Genomic DNA, 22454 nt, shown 5'->3' on the forward strand with positions numbered 1-22454 from the left:
AGGACTGAATAGACATTTTTCCAAAGAAGACATACAGATGGCCAACAGGAACATGAAAAGATATTTAACATCACTAATCAGAAGGGAAATGCAAATCAAAACCACAATGAGATATCACTTCACACCTGTGAGAATGGCTATGATCAAAAAGACAAAAAAATAACAAGTGTCGGGGAGGATGTGGAGAAAAAGGAACCCTTGTACACTCTAGTGGGAACATAAACTGGTGCAGCCACTACTGAAAACAGTGTGGATATTCCTCTAAAATTTAAAACTAGAACTGCCATTCAACCCAGCAATTCCACTTCTCGGTATTTACCCAAAGAAAACAAAAACACTAAATCGAAGAGATATACGCTCATTGTCCTGTGTCCATTGCCTAATTTAGAATAGCCAAGATATGAAAACGAGCTAAGTGTTCATCAACAGATAAATGGATAAAGAAGATGTGCCATATATACACAATGGAATATTACTCAGCCATAAAAAAGAATAAACTCTTGCCATTTTTTACAAGATAGACAGACCTAGAGGGTATTATGCTATGTGAAATAAGTCAGAGAAAGGCAAATACCAGTGATTTCACTTATTGTGGAATCTAAAAATCAGAACAAATGAACAAACAAAGCAAACAGAAACAGATTTATATATATGGGAAACAGACTGGTGATTATCAGAAGGGGAAGGGTTGGGGGGCAAGAAAAACAGGTGAAGGAGATTTAGAGATACAAACTTCCAGTTTTAAAATAGTTAAGTCATGGTGATTTAATGCAGAACACAGAGAATATAATTAACAGTATTGTAATAACTTTGTATAACTGGACTTATTCTTAGCCAAAGAACTAAGACAGACATAAAGGACAACTTTATGGAAGCAATGGTAATTATCAAAGAAAAGACTATCAAAAGAAAGGGTTGATATTACTCCCTAGAAGTCTTGTTAAGAATGGGCTTAACAACATTTTGTCTGGACCTTACAGATGAATGAGATTTACCTTTCTCATTTTATAGCAGCCTTCATTTATACAAAGATATTTGAGAACACATGATAAAATCTCCTTTGTAGAAGTAACTTAATACATACATAATACGGATCTCACCTGATATTTCTGCCATGCAGGTACTACTTCAAAATACTGATACTGTACTATCTAAATTAGTTTCTGAGGTTTTGCCTCAAAAAAAAAAAAAAAACTAGTACAAATGACAAAATTTTTATTATTATATGTTATGTATATTCCTCAGAACGTGTCTCTCTCTTCTCAAAGAAGAATTTAGGTAAGGTTGATGGAAGGCTCTTCTTAACTCCCCAAACTTACACAATTATAAGCATTCATTGACTAGGGTGAGAAAGGATATAAGAAAAAATTCTAGACTTGAATTATTACAAAAACAAATATAGAAATGTTGACAGTGTTTGTATCACTACATACACTGCATAAACACAGGAACACTTCACAACTGTTATACAAATTCTACTCTTTTTTGCTTTGGTAGGAAGCATGGGATACCTAAAAATCTCAGGAGAGTAAAGATAAAAGTAGGGACTGAAAACTCAGGAAAACGGAATTACGAAGTCAAAGGTCAGGCAGACATTCGAGAGCCTGCGAGGAATAGAAAGAGAGCGGGCCAGACTCAGGTGAGCACTGAGGGCAGAAGGCACAACGTGCCTGAGATACGGAGACCTTGCAGTTGAGGCAAGCACTGACCCAGTTATAGCTGTATTCCAGGATTATCAGAATCTAATGACTGGTTTTCCACAAAGCACACTACTAGGGCTGGGAACCTGCCATACTTTACAGATTTTCACATTTAGTACTCTGGAGTTAGATTTGGTTCAGGGATGACCATGTGAGAACCAAGGAGGTACAATATTCTTGCTCTTTTGGTTTTGAAGTTAAGGAAATGAAGACACTGAAGCTCTTGGCGGCTACCACGTGGAGACTGAGGCTGAAGCTGTGTAATATGAAGGAAGATCCAATGGGTTAGCCATACCTAAGGATAGCTCTGGTCGCAAGCTTCTTACCTACATGAGACTGCTTAAACCAGTTTGTTGCATTTTCTTCCATTTATAACCCAAAGCATCCTAACTGATATACATTCTATAAAAGGATTCCCAAGGGTAATCCTCAGTCTTTTATTCTTCCCCCACCCCCATCCCAATCTCTTATTTCAGTGAAATTATCTACTCACATGGTTTTATAATTTCTTTGACAGTATCCATAACCACACCTAATTCTTAACCACATGCTTCTCCCATGCTTCTGTCTATAAAAACTTGGGATAACATGGATCACCTCCAACTTGATATTTATGTATGCGTGTATTCATTATTCAACCAACATTTATTGGTTATCTACCATATACTGGACCTATAAAGATAAAGTGAATAATTTGCAATTTTCTTTCACATTAGATTTTTCCTTGGCAATTTGTTAGCCTCAAATTTTGAGACTGCAGTAAGTAAGTACTAGAGGAAAGAAAAGACAACCAACAACATTCATAATACGGACTGCCAAGCAAATGAACTAGTGAAAAACATGAACACCTCATCATCATACAAACCCTATTCTTTTTTCCTTCTTTTAATTCATTTCTATGCTTTTAATTCCTTCATTCTGATCAAGTATTTTGAGTATATATGTGCAAGTTCCTGTTTATTTTTTCTCTTTATCCTTTCATTCTTTTTCCCAATAGCCTATCTCTCATTCTAAACTTACTTTTCCTAATCCTTTTACATTTTGTATTTGCCTATACCTCAGGTCTACTGGCATTGATCATAGGTTTGTTTAGCACACAGGTAAGCACTGAGAATTTAAGATGCTAATAAGGCTGGCAGTGAGGAGACAGAAACATCTACTGCCTAAATGCATTAAGAAAACAAACGCATGGACAATTGGATTAAACATGGCGGCATGACAGACGTTCCCAGATCTCTCCCCCTAAAACAACAATAAGCTGAACATCTAAAACTCAACAAAAAACACCCAAATTGCATACCAGCACGTCTGAGTGTGGGATCTGCACATAAGAGCTACCAGAGGTCACAACCCCGGGTGTCAGGCAGTGGATTGGGAGAAACAAAGAAGCTGCCTCTCTCAGCTGGAGCTCCCTGTAGGAGACGAGGGAAGGGAGAAGGTGCGGCAACTTCCCTGAACAGTCCTGCCTGGGAAAGCTGTGAGTTCCATGTGGCTGGCGGCAGTGCCCAGTCATCAGGGCAGAAGGGAGAGAAACAGAGAGGGCAGAAAAACAACAGTTGATTTTTACCAGCTGCAGTTGCAAAACTGAGGCTGAGCCACAGCCTCCATCCCATAACCCAGAGGGCCCCTCCCCAATATCCTCCAAGACAGAACACCACGGAGTCCCATGGGAATCAGAGCAAATGCTATCAAAACTGTCACCAACACTGACAGGAACTGAGACTGAGGGTAGCGAGCATGATTAAACATCTATAAGGAAAAAAAAAATATTATGAATACTTTATGTAAAGCAGAGATCAAAAGCAGAGATCCAAGAAGCTTAGATGCCACCTACTGGAAACTAAAAGAAAACACCTTCTTTGCAAAAGGCTAGAGACCATTATATGATAAATCTTTCTGGAAAAAAGAAAAGCAGAATACACTTCCTTTAATGCCCAGTCGGAGAAATAGTCCTTGAAACACCATGAACAACCAAGGTGATAAGGCATCTCAGAAAGAAAGAGAAAAATCTCTAGAAAATAAGCTTACAGACAGAGAAATATGCGACTTAAATGACAGAGAATCCAGGATGGTACTTCTGAAAAAACTCAGTGAGTTCCGAAACGAATCATATCAACAATTTCAGGAATTGAAACAACAACTAGATGAGAAGAATGAGTTCTTTAGCAAGGAGACTGAAACCCTCAAAAAGAACCAAATAGATCTTCTGGAGATAAAGAACGTATTGCAAGAGCTGAAAAATGAAATAACAAGCTTGAGAAATAGAGCTGACCAAATGGAGAAAAGGATCAGTGATATCAAAGACAGAAATCTAGAAATAAATCAGAAGGAAGAGAGAAACTGTAGAATGAAAAATAATGAAAGAGAAATACAAGAACTAGCTGATACCATCAGGAGAAGAAACATAAGAATAATGGAAATTCTTGAAGGTGAGGAAAAGGAGCAGGGATTAGAAAGCATTTTCAGACAGATAGTTGACGAGAATTTCTCAAATCTAAGGAATGAGCTGGAGCTTGGAATTCAAGAAATCAATAGAACATACAATTATCTCAACCCAAAAAGGCCTTCCCCAAGACACATTGTATTAAAATTATCAAAAATCAACGACAAAGACAAAATTCTCAGGGCAGCCAGGGAAAAGAAGATGGTAACCTATAAAAGAAAACCCATTAGATTATTGTAGGACTACTCAGCACAAACCTTAAAAACCAGAAAGGAGTGGAATCAAATATTGAAACTATTAAATGAAAGGAACTACCATCCAAGGATAATGTATCCAGCTAAGCTCTCCTTTAGATATGAAGGAGAAATAAAGACCTTCCAGACATACAAAAATTGAGAAAATTCTCCACTAAGAGGCCTGCACTACAGGAAATACTGAAAGGGGTCAGCTCACCTAAAACAAAATGATAAAAAAAATTACATAATTAGAAGTAAGGTGACTAGTAGGCTGATAAAAGCAGAGGAGAGCAACCCTTACTACAAACAGGGCACTATAAGCTTTAAGAAGAGATTTGCTGTAGCAAGATAGTGATGAACATTCAGCAGACATAGGAACAAATTGAGACAACAATGACTGAAAAGGGGAGGATTCAAAGATTCAAATTCGCAAAGAGGAATGGAGATAAGGCACGCGCAGAAGCAAAGGGATGACTATATATATAGAACTATCCTTTACATATTTGTCATGGTAACCATAGTCCAAAGATTTAGGACCGAAGTATATAACATAAAACAAGAAGGACAAGGGAGAAAACCTACAAAAGCCAACCAAAATAAAGAGGACAGAAGCGCAAGGACAATGAAGCAATGGAAACACCGAGCTACTAGAAAGTAAAAGATAAAATGGCTATAAGACCTTATATTTCAATAATTACCCTAAATGTAAATGGATTGAACTCACCAGTAAAAAGGCACAGAGTTGCAGAATGGGTCAAAAAACAAAACCCAACCATATGCTGCCTCCAGGAGACACATCTCAGTTCCAAAGACAAATACAGACTCAAAGTGAAAGGGTGGAAAATGATATTTCAAACAAATGGCATTCAGAGAAAAGCGGTACTAATATCAGACGAAATAGACTTCAAAATTAAAAAGGTAAAGGAAGATACTGAGGGACACTTCATAATGATAAAGGGAATCATGTAGCAGGAAGACATAACACTTATTAATATCTATTCTCCTAATCAGGGAGCCCCGAAATATGTAAAGCAATAATTAATAGAACTAAAGGGAGAAACAGACCAAAACACTATCATGGTAGGGGACCTAAATACCCCACTGTCGGATACAGACAGATCATCCAAACAGAAAATCAATAATAAAATAACATTCTTAAATGACACATTAGAACAACTGGACATAATTGACACAAACAGAGCCTTCTATCCCAAAACAGCTGCTTATACATTCTTCTCCAGTGCACATGGAACATTCTCAAGGATTGACCACATACTGGGACACAGAGATAGCCTCAACAAATATAAGAGGTCTGAAATTATACCAACCATATTCTCTGACCATAATGCTTTGAAACTAGAGATCACTATAAAAAGAAAGCAAGAAGAACCACAAATAAATGGAGATTAAACAGCATACTACTGAAGAATAACTGGGTGAGAGAAGAAATAAATAGAGAGATTAAGAGATATACAGAACTGAATGATAATGATAGTACAACACATCAAAACTTTTGGGACATGACAAAAGCGGTCATAAGAGGAAAGTTCATGTCATTACAAGCCTACCTCCAAAAACAAGAACAAGCCCAAATAAACAACCTAACGCTTCATCTTAAAAAACTAGAAAGGGAAGAACAAATGAAGCCTAAAGTCAGCAGAAGGAAAGAAATTATCGAAATTAGAGCAGAAATAAATGAAATTGAAAACAAAAAACAATAGGAAAAAAAAAGAAACAAAGAGCTGGTTCTTTGAGGTTAATAAAATTGACAACCTCTTGGCTAGCTTCACTAAAGAAAAACAAGAAAGGGTACAAATAAACAAAGTCAGGGATGAAAGAGAGGAAATTATGACTGACATTGCAGAAATACAAAGGATCATACAAGAATACTATGAAAAAGTATATAACACCAAATTTAATAACCTACAAGAAATGGACCAGTACTTAGAAAAATACAATCTTCCTAGACTGAATCAAGAAGAACTGGAAAATCTAAACAGACTAATCAGCAATATGGAAATTAAAACAATCATCAAAAATCTACCAAAAAGTAAAAGTCCAGGACCAGATGGCTTCACCAGTGAATTCTACCAAACATTCAAAGAAGATTTAATACCTATTCTCCTCAAACTCTTTCAAAAAATCGAAGAGGAGGCAATACTTCCCAACTCATTTTATGAGGCCAGTATTACCTTGATACCAAAATCTGGTACAGATAACAACAACAAAAAAAACTACAGACCAATATCTCTCATGAACACAGATGCAAAATCCTAAATAAGATACTAGCAAACTGAATACAGCAATATATTAAAAAGATTATACACTACGATCAAGTGGGCTTTATCCAGGACCCCACACTGCATTTAGAGATTTTGTGGTCAGGTCATTTTGACCGAATATATAACCACTTCTCTCTACCTCCTTCCATTCAAGAGAATGCTTTTTTGCCTGATTTTTCCACCGGCCTCTTTCAAATATCTGTTTATATTTTTAATTTCAGCTCTAGCAAACTAATGGCAGATATTTAATTAAACTAAATGAGGTGTAGCAACATTGAGAAGTAATTTCAGAAACAACTGGTATGATAAACGGAAATAATCTTGCTTTGTTTGCATATGACATACTTTTCACTGAGGGTAAAAATTTAGTTCAAGGAACAAATAGTTTCATGACCTTTAAAATACTCCTTCAGAACGTTAATAAATGCAAGCCACTTGTTTTGGAGAATGTTTACAAAATGCTGCCAGCTCTATATCATCAGTTTCTACTAGACCCTTAGTAAGGCTCCCACTCTCTGCAGGCTGACTGTGCAAAATGCAATCTAAATCAAGCTTCTGTATGTCATTAGAAAGGGTACTCAATGATGACATGTGCTAGCAAAACATATCCAGGTATTTTTTTATCCAGCTGGAAGTGATCTAAGGCTACTAGAAAATCAGCAAACATATGTTAGATACATCCACAAGTAGATTTGCATAAGTGAAGCATCAGGATGCCTCAAAAAATGAGGAAAAAAATTTTATCAGTATGATCCATGAAAAGATATCCATAAGTCTAGAAAAAAATTTTTTGTAAGTATGGTCCGTAAAGAGATGATTAGAAATCTTTCCATTTTTAATTCTTTCAACTAATTATATTAAAGCACATAAAAATAGCAGTTGGGTACTTTAACCACAAAAAAAGATAACCTTGTTCCCCCCACCCCACCTTAATTAGAATATATGTTGATCAGATCCTATTTTTAATTACATTCTATTTTTAACAAGCTTATATATTTGTATCTAATAATAAACTAAAATATAAGATTAGCATATAGAACAAAACAGAACAAAACCATCAGAGGACTACATGGATACTGATGTTTCATCTGTATAGGGTGCTGCTGCTCCCAAACAATGTCACGAAAAAGACTAGTCTTCAAAATAAAGAGCTCGGTTGGGTGGTCCACCTACTAATGGGACCTGATGATTCCTCATGGGTGAGATTTCTAGACCCTGGGGACTCTTACCCTGTCCTCGATGGTGAGTAAAAGTTGGGACCTCTATTCTAATACAAACTTCTTCCTCTGGACATCAGAAAATGACAAGTAGTAACATAATTTTTTTTCCCTTTCACATAAAGAAAGAGAATTATTCATGAAAGATGAAAATGTCTGCTGAGTTGGCTATTTATACTTGGCCTCTGTCTGGGAAAGGTATTTTTTGACAAATGTTTTAAAACTCTCAGATCCTAGCAAAGCTAAACTAAAAATACTAAAGGGTGATGGAAGATATGCTTTGCCTTTCCTCCCCTCCAATCTGCCACCATGCTCACTGTTTTTACAGTTGTGTCAATTTATTAGAAAAATAAAACTTGATTGGATCATGTGGCTATGTATAAAAAAAAAAAATGAACTGGCAGATCTGACTGTGCATATTGGAAAGTGTATGACAATTTTCCTAGAGAGGAAAGACCAACAGTAAACACATACTCCATAGGTTCTTAGATGAATACAGTAGCCGGTCAACTTAATTACATGAGGAAACTGCTGGTGAATCAATTTTTTTTTTTCAACTAAATCATATGGATAGAAAAATTGGTATAAATTTATTCTAGCAATGTTGACAGCAAAATGACTTGCTAAGTAATTTACTGCAGCGCCTTAGAAACTGGTCTTCATCTACATATTCCAGGTTTTTAAAGATTTGTGTAATAGAAAGACCAGAAGCCAGGAGACATGTGGTATATATAGTCACTACTCTGCCTCAGAATATCCCTGGGCAAATCACGTAATCTCTCCACCCTCAATTTAATAAGGGAGTTAGGATGAGCTCAGGGGTCCTCAACCCAGGGCTCTTAGCCACTTAGGAAGTCCCACAGAATAATGGTGGTCCATAAGGAATTTTAAGTATTTCAAAGAGCCTGAAACAAATCATGAATTTGTCTGAGACAGGGCTGCAGAGGTGTACTAAAGTTTTTATTTTTGGCTAGAGTCATATTGGATTGGTATAGTCATGCTAACTATGTAATCTTAATGCAATTTGGATCATGAGGTCTATGAGGGAAAGAATAAAAAGTTCTTAATAAAGAAAAGGATGATCTCTAAGATAATTTTCAGCTCTTAAGTTTAATGATCTATGACTTCGGCATTCGTGTGGGTGACTGAGTTGAGAGAGAGAATTACAAAAATAGACTAATATTTACTAAGGAATTTAACAAATTTGTGCCAAGGAATGTACATGATACTCTGCACAGATTATCTCACCTAATCCTCTCAACAGTCCTGTGAATTAAATATTTTTGCCTTCATTTTGGAAATGAGCTAAATTGTAACTTTTACCATAATCAATTGCCAGAAAGCAGCAGGGCTGCTTCAGATTCAGATTCTGTCTGCCTCCATCCAGCACCATGTTGCTTTATAAAAACTGCTGTTGGGTTTTAGTAATTCCATTTTTCTAATTGGTAACAGGGTTACGAATAAATGCTTTTTCCTGTCCCCGGTGGTCTTGCACAGCCTCAGTATGTGATGCCAACATAGCCTACAGGTCCAAGGGCCCAGCCAGAAGCAAAAGAACATCTAAGGTGTGTCCTCAGTCACTCATCACTGACAGGGTTGCTTTGCCAGAAACTTTCCGAGCAAATAGCCTACTGGCTTATGTGGATGAGAGGGCGATTCGCTGTGTCCAAAGGCAAAACTGAAGGCTGTCACAAATTCAGTAGAGTGGGGAATAGAGATCTATTTCTAATCTTTTCTTTTTCCATAATCCTGGCGCTGGGGGCTGTGACAATTTTTGTTGATTACATCTAATACTAACCTATAAGGTACTATCAAGGATGTAGAGAAGAAGCAGTTAAGAAAAAGATCTATTTAATTACCAGGACTAAAAACTTTCTTCTCCATCGCATTTTACACAGTGAGATGTGTTCATGTTAAGTGACAATATTTTGTTGTCTCAAGGTCCTTTTTTTCTCCTGTCCAAGGAACACTGTTTTAATGTGTGTATATGGGAATTTTTTTTTATCAGTTGTGCTCTCCCACCGCTAATGTATCTAAATCTAGAGAAATAATTCTTTATCATACCTTTGTTAAAACTAGGAGAAATAAAAAGCATTTTTCCTCTCTCTTTTTTTTTTGCTATAGTACATAAGACACATAAAGTCCAGGGCAATGGGATACAATTCTAAAATATGTAACAGTCTAGATTAAGTTGGAATTTGGTAACTAAAACAATAGGAAGAAACAGACTGATTTAGCTGGAGACAAGATTTGAAAGTGGAGGTACTTGGAAGAGTATAACTGTACTGGGTTTCTCATTAGAAGAGAGCAGTCTCATGAAGACTTCATATTCCCCAAGAGAACCATATTTACACAATTAACAATTCTTTTTTTGAAAAAAAGTTCTTCATTAATGCATGTGGACACATGTGGGCTGTGTAAAAATATGAGATGTGTAACACACGGTAAACAGAAAGTAATGATCTTAAACAGGCCAAATCCTTGAACTCATCATTAATAAATGTCTCTCCAGCATTTAGCTACCCGGGCTGCTGGGAGCCTGTTTTCTTCAAGTACTTCAAACACTGAAATCCAGGAACATTTATTATTTTAATCCATTACAGGCAGTGCTTGATTTAACTTTATTGGTTGTGGTGGTGGTAGTAGTTATAAAGCGGGGGTACAGCAATGTTCTTTTACACATTATTTCAAAAGGGCTTAATTATATTTTATAGCTTGGGCCAGGAATTCTGCTTGTTTTTTGTCTAACAAGGTTCAAATGGAGTTCAGAGCGGTGATGAATCAGAAGAAAAAGTCAGAGATGGTTATCTCTCTGAGATGAGCTCATCTCCCTCTACGAAAGGCTGTGCAGGTACATCATGCTCACGAGATGCTGACATCCTTAGCCCGTTACTTGTTACATGAGTTTTACTTTTCATGTAACCTGAAAATTAGCACATTAGAAATTCAACCCACTGGTTTTCTTCTAAATATCTTATGTTACTCTCCTATGTATTTTAAAGGCTTCCCATTGTAATCCAAAACTGCTATAGTAACCATACAACACTAAAACAAAAACAAAAAACTGTACATGAAGAACAATTATCATATAACAGACACATAAAAATGCATACAACTTTATCACAGAAAAAGTTAAGCATTCCATATGAAAGATGTAGAAGACTGCATTAACACGATTTCATTAAACAAAAAAGAAGTGACTGTATAAACATGCCTGGACAGCGTACCTCTACTAGTGTTTTTTTTTTCTTTTAAACATCAAAGATTCTTAAATTTTTACTACTCTTTTTGAGGGTGTGAAAAAGATCATTTTCAAGAGAGTAGTATTAATATTGCTTATTATTGTCCCAAATTCTATCTAATCTTACATTATGATAACAATTACAAGGAGAATAAAAGTTGTATGTTCGGATTTCTTCACTACTGCATATGATCTCTAAAAAGAAGAGGACAAAAGAATTACTCTCCAAGGGAGTATTTTATACGTTTATGTTTAAAAAAAATTTTTTTTTTTTACCATATTAGAGAAATAACATGGAACATTATTTTGAAAAAAATATATGGGAATTTTACTTTTTCTACTTATTTCCCTTTCAATTTTTAGAACTTTCTATTCTACTTTTTTTTTAATGTCTCAATATTCTGTCATTACGCACAGAAAAATATCACTGTTGGAAAAAACTCACCAATATACAGGTAACTTAAGAATAGAAGAAGAGGGACATGCCAGTTCATCAGTAGCAACTTTGAACCTTGTTATAAAGTAATAGGAGGGAATCTGACCAGAATAAACAGTGGTACACGGTTCTGGGATGAGGGGTGTCATGTTTCATGGACTCTAGGCCATCTGTTCTGCCTTCCTACATTTTACTTCTGCAAAACTATAAACGCACCTCTACCTCAGGGACTATAGAAGGGCATTAGAATTCTTCTGCTTTTCATTATCACGAGATTCAGTAACTCATTTCATTGTCAAGATAATCCCCTTTTACTCTTTCTTTTGCGCTTGCTAGATATGCCAAAATGACAAATGAAATCCCAGATGTTACAGACCCAACGAGGCCTCTACCTTTCCTTGAGTGCTGGGTTTAAGCTACTTGGGACATAGTGTCGAAAATGACAAGACCCTGATGCCCACACCCAATATTCATTAAAGTTGGTTAGTGATTTATCTGTCTACAACCTGTATTCCCCCTTCAATCCTCAGTGGCTGCTTAAAAGTTAAGTTTGTCCTCTGGCTTTAACTGTCAAAGAATTCATTTCCTATTGTTCGGGCATTGGAAAGAAATGCTATTTCATTCTAAAAGTAACAAAAGTCTTCGGGGTGTTGTAAATGGCCTGTTATTGGAACGTATTGTTTTAGGTAGTCATATCTAATTTAATGTTTTATTTCCCCTTAGGCTTACTTGCATCCCTGGATCATCCAACGGCTGTGACAACGCCTTGAGAGATTATCCTCAGGAGATCCAGTTGACTACGGAATGAGGCTGGAGCTCCACTTTTACCAATTAATGACCCAGTTTCACTTTTCGGTATGTGGAAAGGAACTTTAGGTTCTTTACATTGCATTGGTCCTGAATTTGGTGAGCATAAGAGGCATTTGTATACGTGGAAAATGTGGTTATGATTTTTTCCCTATTTTTGTTTATACACTAAAATAAGTACATCTGGATGACAAAGACTGGTAGTGAAAGTTATTTAAACCACAGCTCTTTGACTAGAAAGTGTTCAACTCATTGTGTTCCGCATGGATGAAAAGTCCCCTTGGTCTCATTGGAAAGGGGATCCTTTCAACCTGTTCTGAATTCTGACTAAAGTGCCAGCCAAGATGGTCTCACTTAGGTTCTTCCGCCAATCCTTGTGCCACCTAACTTGTTCGTATCCTATTTCCCCTTTCCTTAACTACATGAAGGTTGCTAATCTAAGTGCCCGTGGGAAGGAGGAAGGCAGCCTAAAGTACAGCTATTTCGCAGCTTGGATTGTGCACCCTTATTTGCCGAAATCTAAGGACTGCCGCCTTAACAGAGCCATAATTTACTCTGACAAGGGGAACTACACTGCTAGTGCAGAATTGATAGCTACATATTTATGGTTTCTCCAAAACGACACACTTCAAATGGCAAAAAAGATTGTGTTGTGTGTGTGTATGTGAGGGAAAGGGTGTTGTTTTTAAAAAGAACATACTATAGAATGGGATGGATTAAGTAGACAGCAGGAGAAATATTATATGCCTTAAAATTATTCAGAAAATAAGATATAATTTCTAAATGAGGTTTTGTTATTGATAACACGATCATAGGGTTTTTTGCAATATTATACTCCACCTTTAAAAATGCAAGCATTATGTATACTAAAATCAGAACTTTAGGGCTCTTTTACTGATAAAATACAGGAGAACATAGTGTTCTAGCAGAAACACAAGTTAAATTATCATTAAGTCGCAATTACGCTAACATCTGCAGAGTGGAATTAAAAAAAAATCAAGTTGCTTGAAACCCATAGTTGAGCATTGTAGAATACTACAGAGGCTAGGAAAAACTCAGATTTTCTTTTAAGGGGAAAGAAAATAACCATTTCATTTTGTTTCAAACGATGAAAATATTTCAGTGAATAATTTGTACATATTTTGTTGTAAAAACCAGTAAATGAATATAAAAGCATTTCATATTTAAATGTATTGACAATGTCTTGGGAAGAAAATTAACTTTCCCCCTTCACTCTTATTATTCCCTTTTCCCATAGAGTTGCCATAAGCTTATGACAGTTTACATGATAAAAAATATAATCATTAGGCAAACTCAAATATTTTTGTACCTTTCAGAAGTGAGGAAACATGCCTACAACACATTCCCAATTGTGTTTCTCTAAATATTACTTAGAACATAAGATTCCTCTAGCATTACAAATCAATTTCAGCTCCTAAATTAAAACTCATCTGGAAAGGACTCTTTTACCCTGTTTATATAACATTGTCACATAAAGAGTGTTAAAAAAATATTTCACTAAAAATAGCTTGCGTAAGTTAGGGATTAGAGTAGTTTCTGCTGCTATAATTGTTCCTTTGTAGTTTTTTCCATGATGTTTTTTGCACAGTGTTTTTGACTGTGTTTATTAAAGTCAGCACATCAAAAAGGATCAAAGAGAAAGTGAGTGAGAACCAAAGAAACCCCAAGTGTGTTGTCTCATTGGGGAGTTATGCAGATTCGCATAAACAAGTGCAAATTGTTGAGGTTTTAATGAAAATTTTCTACAATTATTTTATCTTAAGTCATTCTATACAATAACATCTGTACAGCAGATGGCTATACTGTACCACGGCAATGCTCCTTTTTCTTTCTCTGTTTAACAGTATATCTGAGATGACTACTTTTGTCACTGTGCTCAATTTGGTTCAGCAAATAATTTGAAAAGTGCAGCTGCTGCAGATGGTCACAATAGTTATATAAACTATAAAATCAAAGACGCAGTTAAGTATTTTTGTATTAGATTCAAACTATAAAAATCTGACATGAACTCTGTAGAGCTCAAAGATATACTATAAAAATTTTTGGTTGAATGCAGAACGATGTCATTTGAAAAATGCAAAAAGAAATATGATTACTGGTAGAAGGTTTTTTTTTTTTTGTGAGGGATACTTTTTACCACTTATCAAAACTATACCTTGAATATATATTTGCATCTATTTTATACAAATTGCAAAACATGAATTAAGGCATTCAACTATACAACAAAATTAATGTCCAAAGCTTAAACTGTATTTCGCTTTTAAAAAATTTTGCTTAGTTAAAAATCAAGTTTTTGAAAAATACGTAATCTCTCCATTACAATTTCCTAGAAACCAGCCTTCAGCAATAACTAGAACTTAACACAATCTTATTTCACTTAATTTTAACTTATTATTTTGCTGACTTTGTTTTCTTAAAATGTTTGAGCATGCCATTACATTAAGCAGAAACGTAGAGAAAATAGATTAGTGTTCGTTATGCTCTCATAATAAAATAGTTCCTATTGAATAGCTTCGATTTGTTTTGGTTTGCTGACCCAAATAACTATTATAGAACATTTACTGGATACTACAATTAAAGTTGTACAATTTATGTCTTAGCCAAAGCTATAGTTTCTACTTCTGTGCTTAACTAGATTTAAGAGCATAATTGTAAAAGTAATATAAGGGTACATAGTTTTTCTAGTATGAAGGGGAAAAAACAAGTTATAAAAACAGAATAAGTCTACAAACTGGTATAGCTTAGTGAGAGGATTTTAATTATATTTTAGAGATGTTACCAAGGATAGACATCATTAAGCACGGATAAAATATGAGCAGCTAATGAACAAAATAAGAAATGAGGATGAACAAAAAAGGACCTAGAATTGAGTACAGTACATTTAAATTCTTTCACTCTGTTTGAGTCCTAACCTTTCTCTGCTATGTGATTAAGGTACAACTGGAAAGGCGTGGGAACAGGCCCAGTGTTGTCTGGGTTGCAATTTATTTGTGGATAAATCAGACATTTTAGCCTCCAGTGTTTCATAACCTTCCATGTCCCAAGGACCTTACATTTTTCATTTCTAACTTTTAAGAGAATTAAAAAAATACAGTGCTTTTAGCTGGCTTGATCACAAGTATTTCTGGTGAGAAAGAAATAAATCATTTATTTTTTTGGCCTAAAATTCATACTTCTCAACTATAAAACTTTTTCTTTATCTCTTAAACTACTGTGCCCAAACTGGCTATATAGAACTAAGTTTTATTTAGTTTCCAGCTGCCACTTAATTACTTTTTAGTAAGCAACGAAGTTGCATATAGTTTCAGGATTTATTTTATCCCCTGCACTACCCTTATATCCCCAAAGCTTTCCTGTAAATTAAAGTGGAAAAAAATGTTTCCCTTTTGCTACTTTTACTTTCAAAGTGAAATTTCTGGCATTGTGCCCTGAACTTTTACAGTAGCAGTTTCAGTGACTGAAAACTGTTATTTCCCACCTGTGCCTTGTCTTTTCTTTTTCCCTCCTCACATTCCTTTGGCCTACCCTTTTTGATTCAGTGTGAAAAAGCAAATAATGATTCGGTCACGTAACAAAAGAGGAAAATGTAGATGGCGCTGCCTGTTAATTTCTCACCTCTCCACCCATGGGCGACTTTCGATTTGCAAGGTCCATGCCTCTCTTTGCTAGGCTTGGCACAGAAGCATAGCCTTTGCTATTACACTTTGTGTAGCATGCCTGCCACTAAAGCAACTTCTCTTTTTTAAGTAAACTGTTACCAGTGACTTAATACAGTGCACCGGAATCACCTGTAGGGCTTTTGCGACACAGATTTCTGGGCTCCATGCCCAGAGTTTCTGATTCAGTAGGTCAGGGGTAGGTCTGAAAATCTGCATTTCTAACAAGTTCCCAGGTGATGCTGATGGTATTGGTTCTGACACCATATCTTGAGAACCACTACTCTAATGGTTCGTAAAACCATTTCTTGTTCCACTACAGCTGTTTTAGGTAAAATAAAAGAAACAAACAAACAAACAAATAAATAAATAAAAATTAGGAATCAACAGTTTTAACTTATTTCCTGTTTGCCCCTAGAATACTCGACAGCGGTGCTTGTGGCTTCAGCGTTTACCTCGAGGTGACTCACAGATTAGAGTCCTAACCTTACCCCCATAGTTTGCTAGGAAGTATCTCACTTTCATTATTGTTTTCGCATCGTTCTAATATATAGGTAGTCTTTGGAAACAAATGACATCATTCTACGGCATTCTGTTTTTAGTAGTGGTATTTTCATTTACAAAATATAGTAATTCTCGATCGCTGAAAAACGTCAAATCCTAGAAAATGTAGCATTCCTACGCATGATATTAACCTCATTCTCAGTTGTTAGCCGAAGATTCATTTGATGAATCCGATTTACGTCTATATTTCTGTCACATTAGGATTAGAGACAAGTTCTGTTTAGAAATAACTCCAGGAACTGTTTTTATATTTTATTTTCACATCGAGAACCAGTCAGATTTGCTTCAGCCTCAAAGAGCGTGTTTATGTAAAATTAAATTAACGCTGGCTGCGAGCTGCACTTTTTTTTCTAAACGGGAAATGGGTTAAAGACACTTTAAGGAACATGCCTGAAGAGGTAAATTGAAACAGTTTAGTTCAGAGCATTAAAACACTTAAGCTCAAAGGATGTGTTATAAAATTTTCTCTAAAATAAGGGCCGTCGCTAATGGCCCTTAAAACTTTTAACCTCTAAATAATATAAATCATCAAAATTATACATTTTCAGACGTTAACAAGTCATACTGTCATCTCCCCCTCCCCTTTTCTGTGACTTACCAGGTACTTTCTGTGCTGCTTTAACATTAAAGCTTCCAGTGAGGGTTGATAAAGATGCTAACAGGCATGGTTTATTAGGATGGGGGACAGTTTCCACAGAGACCACAATCTGAGTCGTATGGACAGAAATTTTTTGAAAGCAGGAAACAGTTCTCCACATGTTTTCCTGGAATGGAACCTTTTGTGCTCCATCACCATGAACTTGAGGTTTAGACAACTTTCCACGGTAACACTTGGAGGCTGGAGGCTCATCTTTATGCAGCATGGTGTGCGACAGGGCTGAAGTTTCTTTGTGGCGTGCACTTTTGATCTTCTTTAAAAAATGGTTTATCTGATCCAGCTTGGTAAAACTCAGGTTTGCTTTCAAAGGCTTTGATATATCCAAGTTGATATCTGCTATTGAATTGAAAAAGATAAGAAAATTACTGAAGCTCTCTTATCAAATATTAGCCTTTACTTCCCTGTCAAGCTTCTATTTACGTTTCCCAACACCTGTATTGCGGGCTGATTAGAATGCCAGATGTTGTAATTCTTTTACTCATCACCTAACTATTCTTTCCATGTAGTTACTTGAAGGAACACTTTCCCTGGACTACTTACATGCTGACATTCCTGCCTTAATCCATGTGGCTGTCTGTTCCTGATAAAGGCCAAACATGGACATCTACCTCTGCCCTCCCGCTGAGGCAAAATGAAGTAGCTTTTCCAGTTTCCAGCAGCCTTTCCAACTTGCATCCCTTCTTCCAAGGTAAAATGACTTCTAGTATCCAGCACACAGTTTGATGCAAATACTGGTATTAGTAAATACGTGTCCAATTAATTAACTGAAGTAGCCTCCCCTGCCATTCTCTGATCAAGTATAGGCAGAAAATGTTTGTTTCTCTTTCGTGACCTGCTGCAAACCAGAAGAGTCCCTACATCTTTCCCTATATAGTTTGCACTGATAAAATGTCTAATATGTCATCATAGGTAGCCTGAAATTTCTTAAAACCTATAGTCCATTTTATATGTACCATAGACCAGAAGTTGTCCTTATCTGCCACTTAGCCACCTGATATTAAAATTAACTAGCTTTATTATTTCTGTTTTTGCCTTTTTATTTCACTTTCTTCTGTTTTTATTATTAATAAGACATAAGACTCTTTGGGTCACAAAGGCAGAGCCTGTCTTACATATTTATACCCAGTGACTGGTACAGTGTGTCTTGCATATGTATGTGTCCAATAAACATTTGAGCTTAACTGAATCTAACAAGTGCTCTTTTTCACTGGAGCCTGAAGATATAATACAAGACATAATGCCAAATGAAGCTAGGAATAGCAAAGTTACTAAGCAGATAAAGTTAATATTCTTTATTAATGATTTCATTATTTACATCCCTCTTCATAAGGATGACCTCGTCTCACTTTCCTCAGATGTCTTGGCTAACCAGACTCCCTCAGGATACCATCTCTTTTAAGTGTGCCTTCTCTTGTAGTTCTTTAATCAGACCTAGCAAAACTCTGAGAGTCCTGCTTCTAACTAGCTGTTGAATGGAAAGAATCAGACATCTGTGTCACTCTTCCGCAATATTAAAAAGTTCCTTGCTCTCCTTATTTTTTAAACAGGAACAAACATCCTAACTTAAATGAATTACTTTTTTGTAAAAACATCTTATTGAAATACAACTTACATACCAAACAATTTACCTACTTAAAGTGTATAATTCGATGATTTTTAGTATTGAACTAAAAACTATCACCACTATCTAACTCCAGAATATTATCATCGCCGCACACACATACCACTTAGCAGTCACTCCCCACCCATTTCCCATCTCCCAGCCCTAGGCAACCACTAATTTAAGGTCTCTACAGATTTGCCTGTTCTAGACATTTCATATAAGTGGAATCATATAATATTGGCCTTTTATGTCTGGTTTCTTTCAGTTAGCATAATGTTTTCTAGGTCCATTCATGTTGAAACATATATCATCAGTACTTTATTCTTTTTAATGACTGAATAATGCTTTATCATATGGGTATACCACATTTTATTTATCCATTAACACTTGATGGGCATTTGGGTTGTTTCTACTTTTTGGCTGCTATGAACATTCATGTGCAAATTTGTGTTTGGACAAATTTTCATTTCCCTTAGGTATCTTCCTAGGAGAGGGACTGCTAGGTTATATTTGATTATGGCCATCCTCGTGGGTGTGAAGTGGTATTCCACTGTGATTTTGGTTTGCATTTCCCTAATGACCAAGAGGTTGAACATTTCCTCATGTGCTTATTGGCTATTTGTATATATTCTTGAAAAAATGTTCATTCACATCCTTTGCTCATTCTTAAATTGGGCAATATGTCTTTTTATTATTGAATTGTATGAGCACTTTATATATTCTGAATACAAGTCCCTATTAGATGTAGGATTTGCAAATATCTTCTCCCATTCTACGGAATGTCTTTTCGGTTTTTCTTTTGATGGTATCATTTGCAGCACGATTTGAATTTTTATAAAGCCCAATATATCTATTATAATTTTTATAAAGCACAATATATCTTTGGTGTCATGTGAAGAAAGGTTGCTTAACCCAAGATCACAAATATTTACACTTATGTTTTCTTTTATGAGTGTTATAGTTTTACCTCTTACATTTAAGTCTACAATCCTTCTCGACTTAACTTTTGTGTACTGTGTAAGGTAGGGGTCTAACTTCATTTTTTTTGCATGCAGATACCCAAACCAGCGGCGCTTCAAGGGCACTGTTAACGACTTGCGGAATTTGGGGTATTCAAAGAAGCTGGCGGGCAAAACAAATGACCCATACTTGCTCTGCCTAGACAATCTTTTATGTGGGCTTCCAAATTCTGTAGTCTCACAGAAAATGACATCACCTTTCACCCCTCCCCTGCAAAAAGAAAGCACAATCTCAATAGATGACAGCAACAACAGAAAAACAAAACAAAGCTAAAGTAGAAAGAAGACTCAGATGTTGGGGCCTGAAGCTATCTGCTTTTGCTTGGATTCATAACATGACGACTTAAACTATGTGTCATAAGTGTTCATCCTGAAGCCAAGGAAACAATTTAGTGACTGATGCAGAAAGTAGCCCTAATATCCACCTAAACCAACTGCTAAAGCTGAGGGATCCATTTTCCCTGACTGTAGACTGGTAAAGCATCCGTGGAATGAATGGTATATATGGAGGTTGCTGACTACTACTTTAGTATGAACTCTCATATCTCAGGCACCCATGGGTCATTTGTGGTCCCGGTGACACAGGAAAAACTTTTTAGACCCCTGGTTACTTGCCTAACTCATCCTCTGAGACTTAGCCCATGAGTCACTTCTTCTAGGAAATGCTTCTTGACATCCTCTCATTCATTGCTTCCAGAATATCCTGTGCACTGGGCCATCATCAGACATCTATTCATATTATACACTTTTATAGTTATCTCCTTAGGAATCTGTCATAGTCCAATGAACTGTTTGCTCCTGAGCAGTTAGGACTGTTGGATCTTACTCGGAGCACCTAAACTATGTCTGGTCTACAGTAAATACTGAATGAGCATTTAATGATGTAATAAAGGAAACATAATGAATTTTTCTTTTCTATTGAATTCCCACAGGCTTATCAAATCGATTCTTCTAGAACAATCCATTAACCCCTCTCAGACAGGCTCTATCATTTACCAAGTGGCTCGAATTAGAAATCTGACTTTTTTACTCATTTCATTCCCTCTTTTCCTGGTCCACTCAATGATCAAGTTGTCAATTTTACTTCCAAAATATTGCTTGAATCCAATCCACTTCTCTCAGCATTCCAGCCACTCCTCATTTCTCCCCTCCATGCCTTTGATAGTGTTCAGCTGTTATAAAGCCTCCTAAATGGTTTCTCTGTCTAGATGGCTTCCAGTTAATACAGTCTCCAGAGTAATTTCCAAGTGATTTGTTTCAAATATGATCCTGATTGGCTCACTCCTGCACAAAACTCTTTAATGGCTCTTCTTTACCTATGGGGTAAAAGACCAAGCTCCTTAGAATGGGGGCAGGAACGAGGAAAGGCCCTGCTTCTGCTTAGCTACAGCCATTGCCCACCTCACAGTTTAAAGTTCCAGATATATCAGAGTTTCTAGAGCTCACTTTCCCAACCCATGCTGTCTCACCACTAGGCCTTTGCTCATGTTGCTCCTTTGTCTAATGTGCCCTTTCTATCTCAACACCTAATCTTCAGGATGCTGCTTAGCATTTTCTTCAAGAAGATGATCTGCAAAACTGTCCCTGCACAAGTATTTTTAAATGAGATTATATTTCCCACCAATCAAGAAGGTCTGCAAGTGCACATTTTTCATCTTTAACACTTGGCATCAGGCCTCAAACACGACATGAAGTACATCTGGTCACTTTGTGCTGGAGCACTCTAAAACATTCTAATCTGGTTCTGTGCTGGGCAGAATTGTAAAGATGGCTTTTCTCCCCAAGGTTCCTGTCACCTGGTTATTGAATCAAACACAAATCTAGGTACTACTGTGCTAAAAAGAGATTTCACAGTTGTGACAAATATCTTAGGACAGTTGGATTTAAAACAGTAGATTATCTGGTGGGCCTGATCTGGTGGGCCTCCCTTTAAAAGGAGGAGGTAGAAGGGAAAGTCAGAGAGAGATGAAGCACGAGAAAGGCTCTATTATATGTCACTGCTGCTTTGAGGATGATGGAGATTATGTGAGAAGAAATGGATGGCCCTAGAGCTGAGAGAAGCCCTGGCCAACAGCTAGCAAGGAATTGGGGACCTTAGTCCTACAACCACAAGGAACTGGATTACGTAAATAACTGGAATGAGTTGGGAAGTAGATTCTTCCCTGGAGCTTTCAGATTAGAGCACAGCCCAACATACATCTTGATTTTGGCCTTGTGAGATTCTGAGCAGAGACTCCAGATGAACCCACCCAGACTTCCGACAAAACAATACATTTGTGTTGTTGTAAGCCAGTAGCATTTGTGGTAATTTGTTATGTATGTATCAATAGAAAACTAATACCAAATCCACATTCATATTTACCCACATGACATTTCTAGTTTTCAATGTGAGCATAAATGAAGTTTCAACAACCAGGAATATTTGCCTTCATTTTTATTTTTCCCTCCAAAGCAAAAACATCTAATATATTTTACTCTTCTCTTTGTTAGTTGCCAATTCCCTCTCTTTAAAAGTTATTCCAAGGTTCTGAGAAAGATGAAACCCTGTCTCTGCCACTCTATGCAGCTAAA

General features: G+C 36.4%; 1 protein-coding gene across 11 annotated transcripts in view; it reads right to left on the reverse strand.

Annotated features, from left to right (window-relative positions):
* Positions 1-22454, reverse strand: part of VPS13B (vacuolar protein sorting 13 homolog B) — a 685469-nt gene that overhangs the window by 152348 nt on the left and 510667 nt on the right. For 9 of the 11 annotated variants that reach the window (XM_039853834.1, XM_039853836.1, XM_039853835.1 and 6 more), the window contains one exon: positions 17202-17597. In XM_039853834.1, coding sequence (XP_039709768.1) covers positions 17202-17597 — 396 coding nt within the window. Of the gene's footprint in view, positions 1-17201; positions 17598-21006; positions 21200-22454 lie in introns of those variants that run through there. The other 2 variants (XM_039853838.1, XM_039853845.1) reach the window with 2 other exon arrangements.

The sequence above is a fragment of the Pteropus medius genome, unplaced genomic scaffold (assembly GCF_902729225.1).
Source record: "Pteropus medius unplaced genomic scaffold, Ma_sr-lr_union100, whole genome shotgun sequence".
Lineage (NCBI taxonomy): Eukaryota > Metazoa > Chordata > Mammalia > Chiroptera > Pteropodidae > Pteropus > Pteropus medius.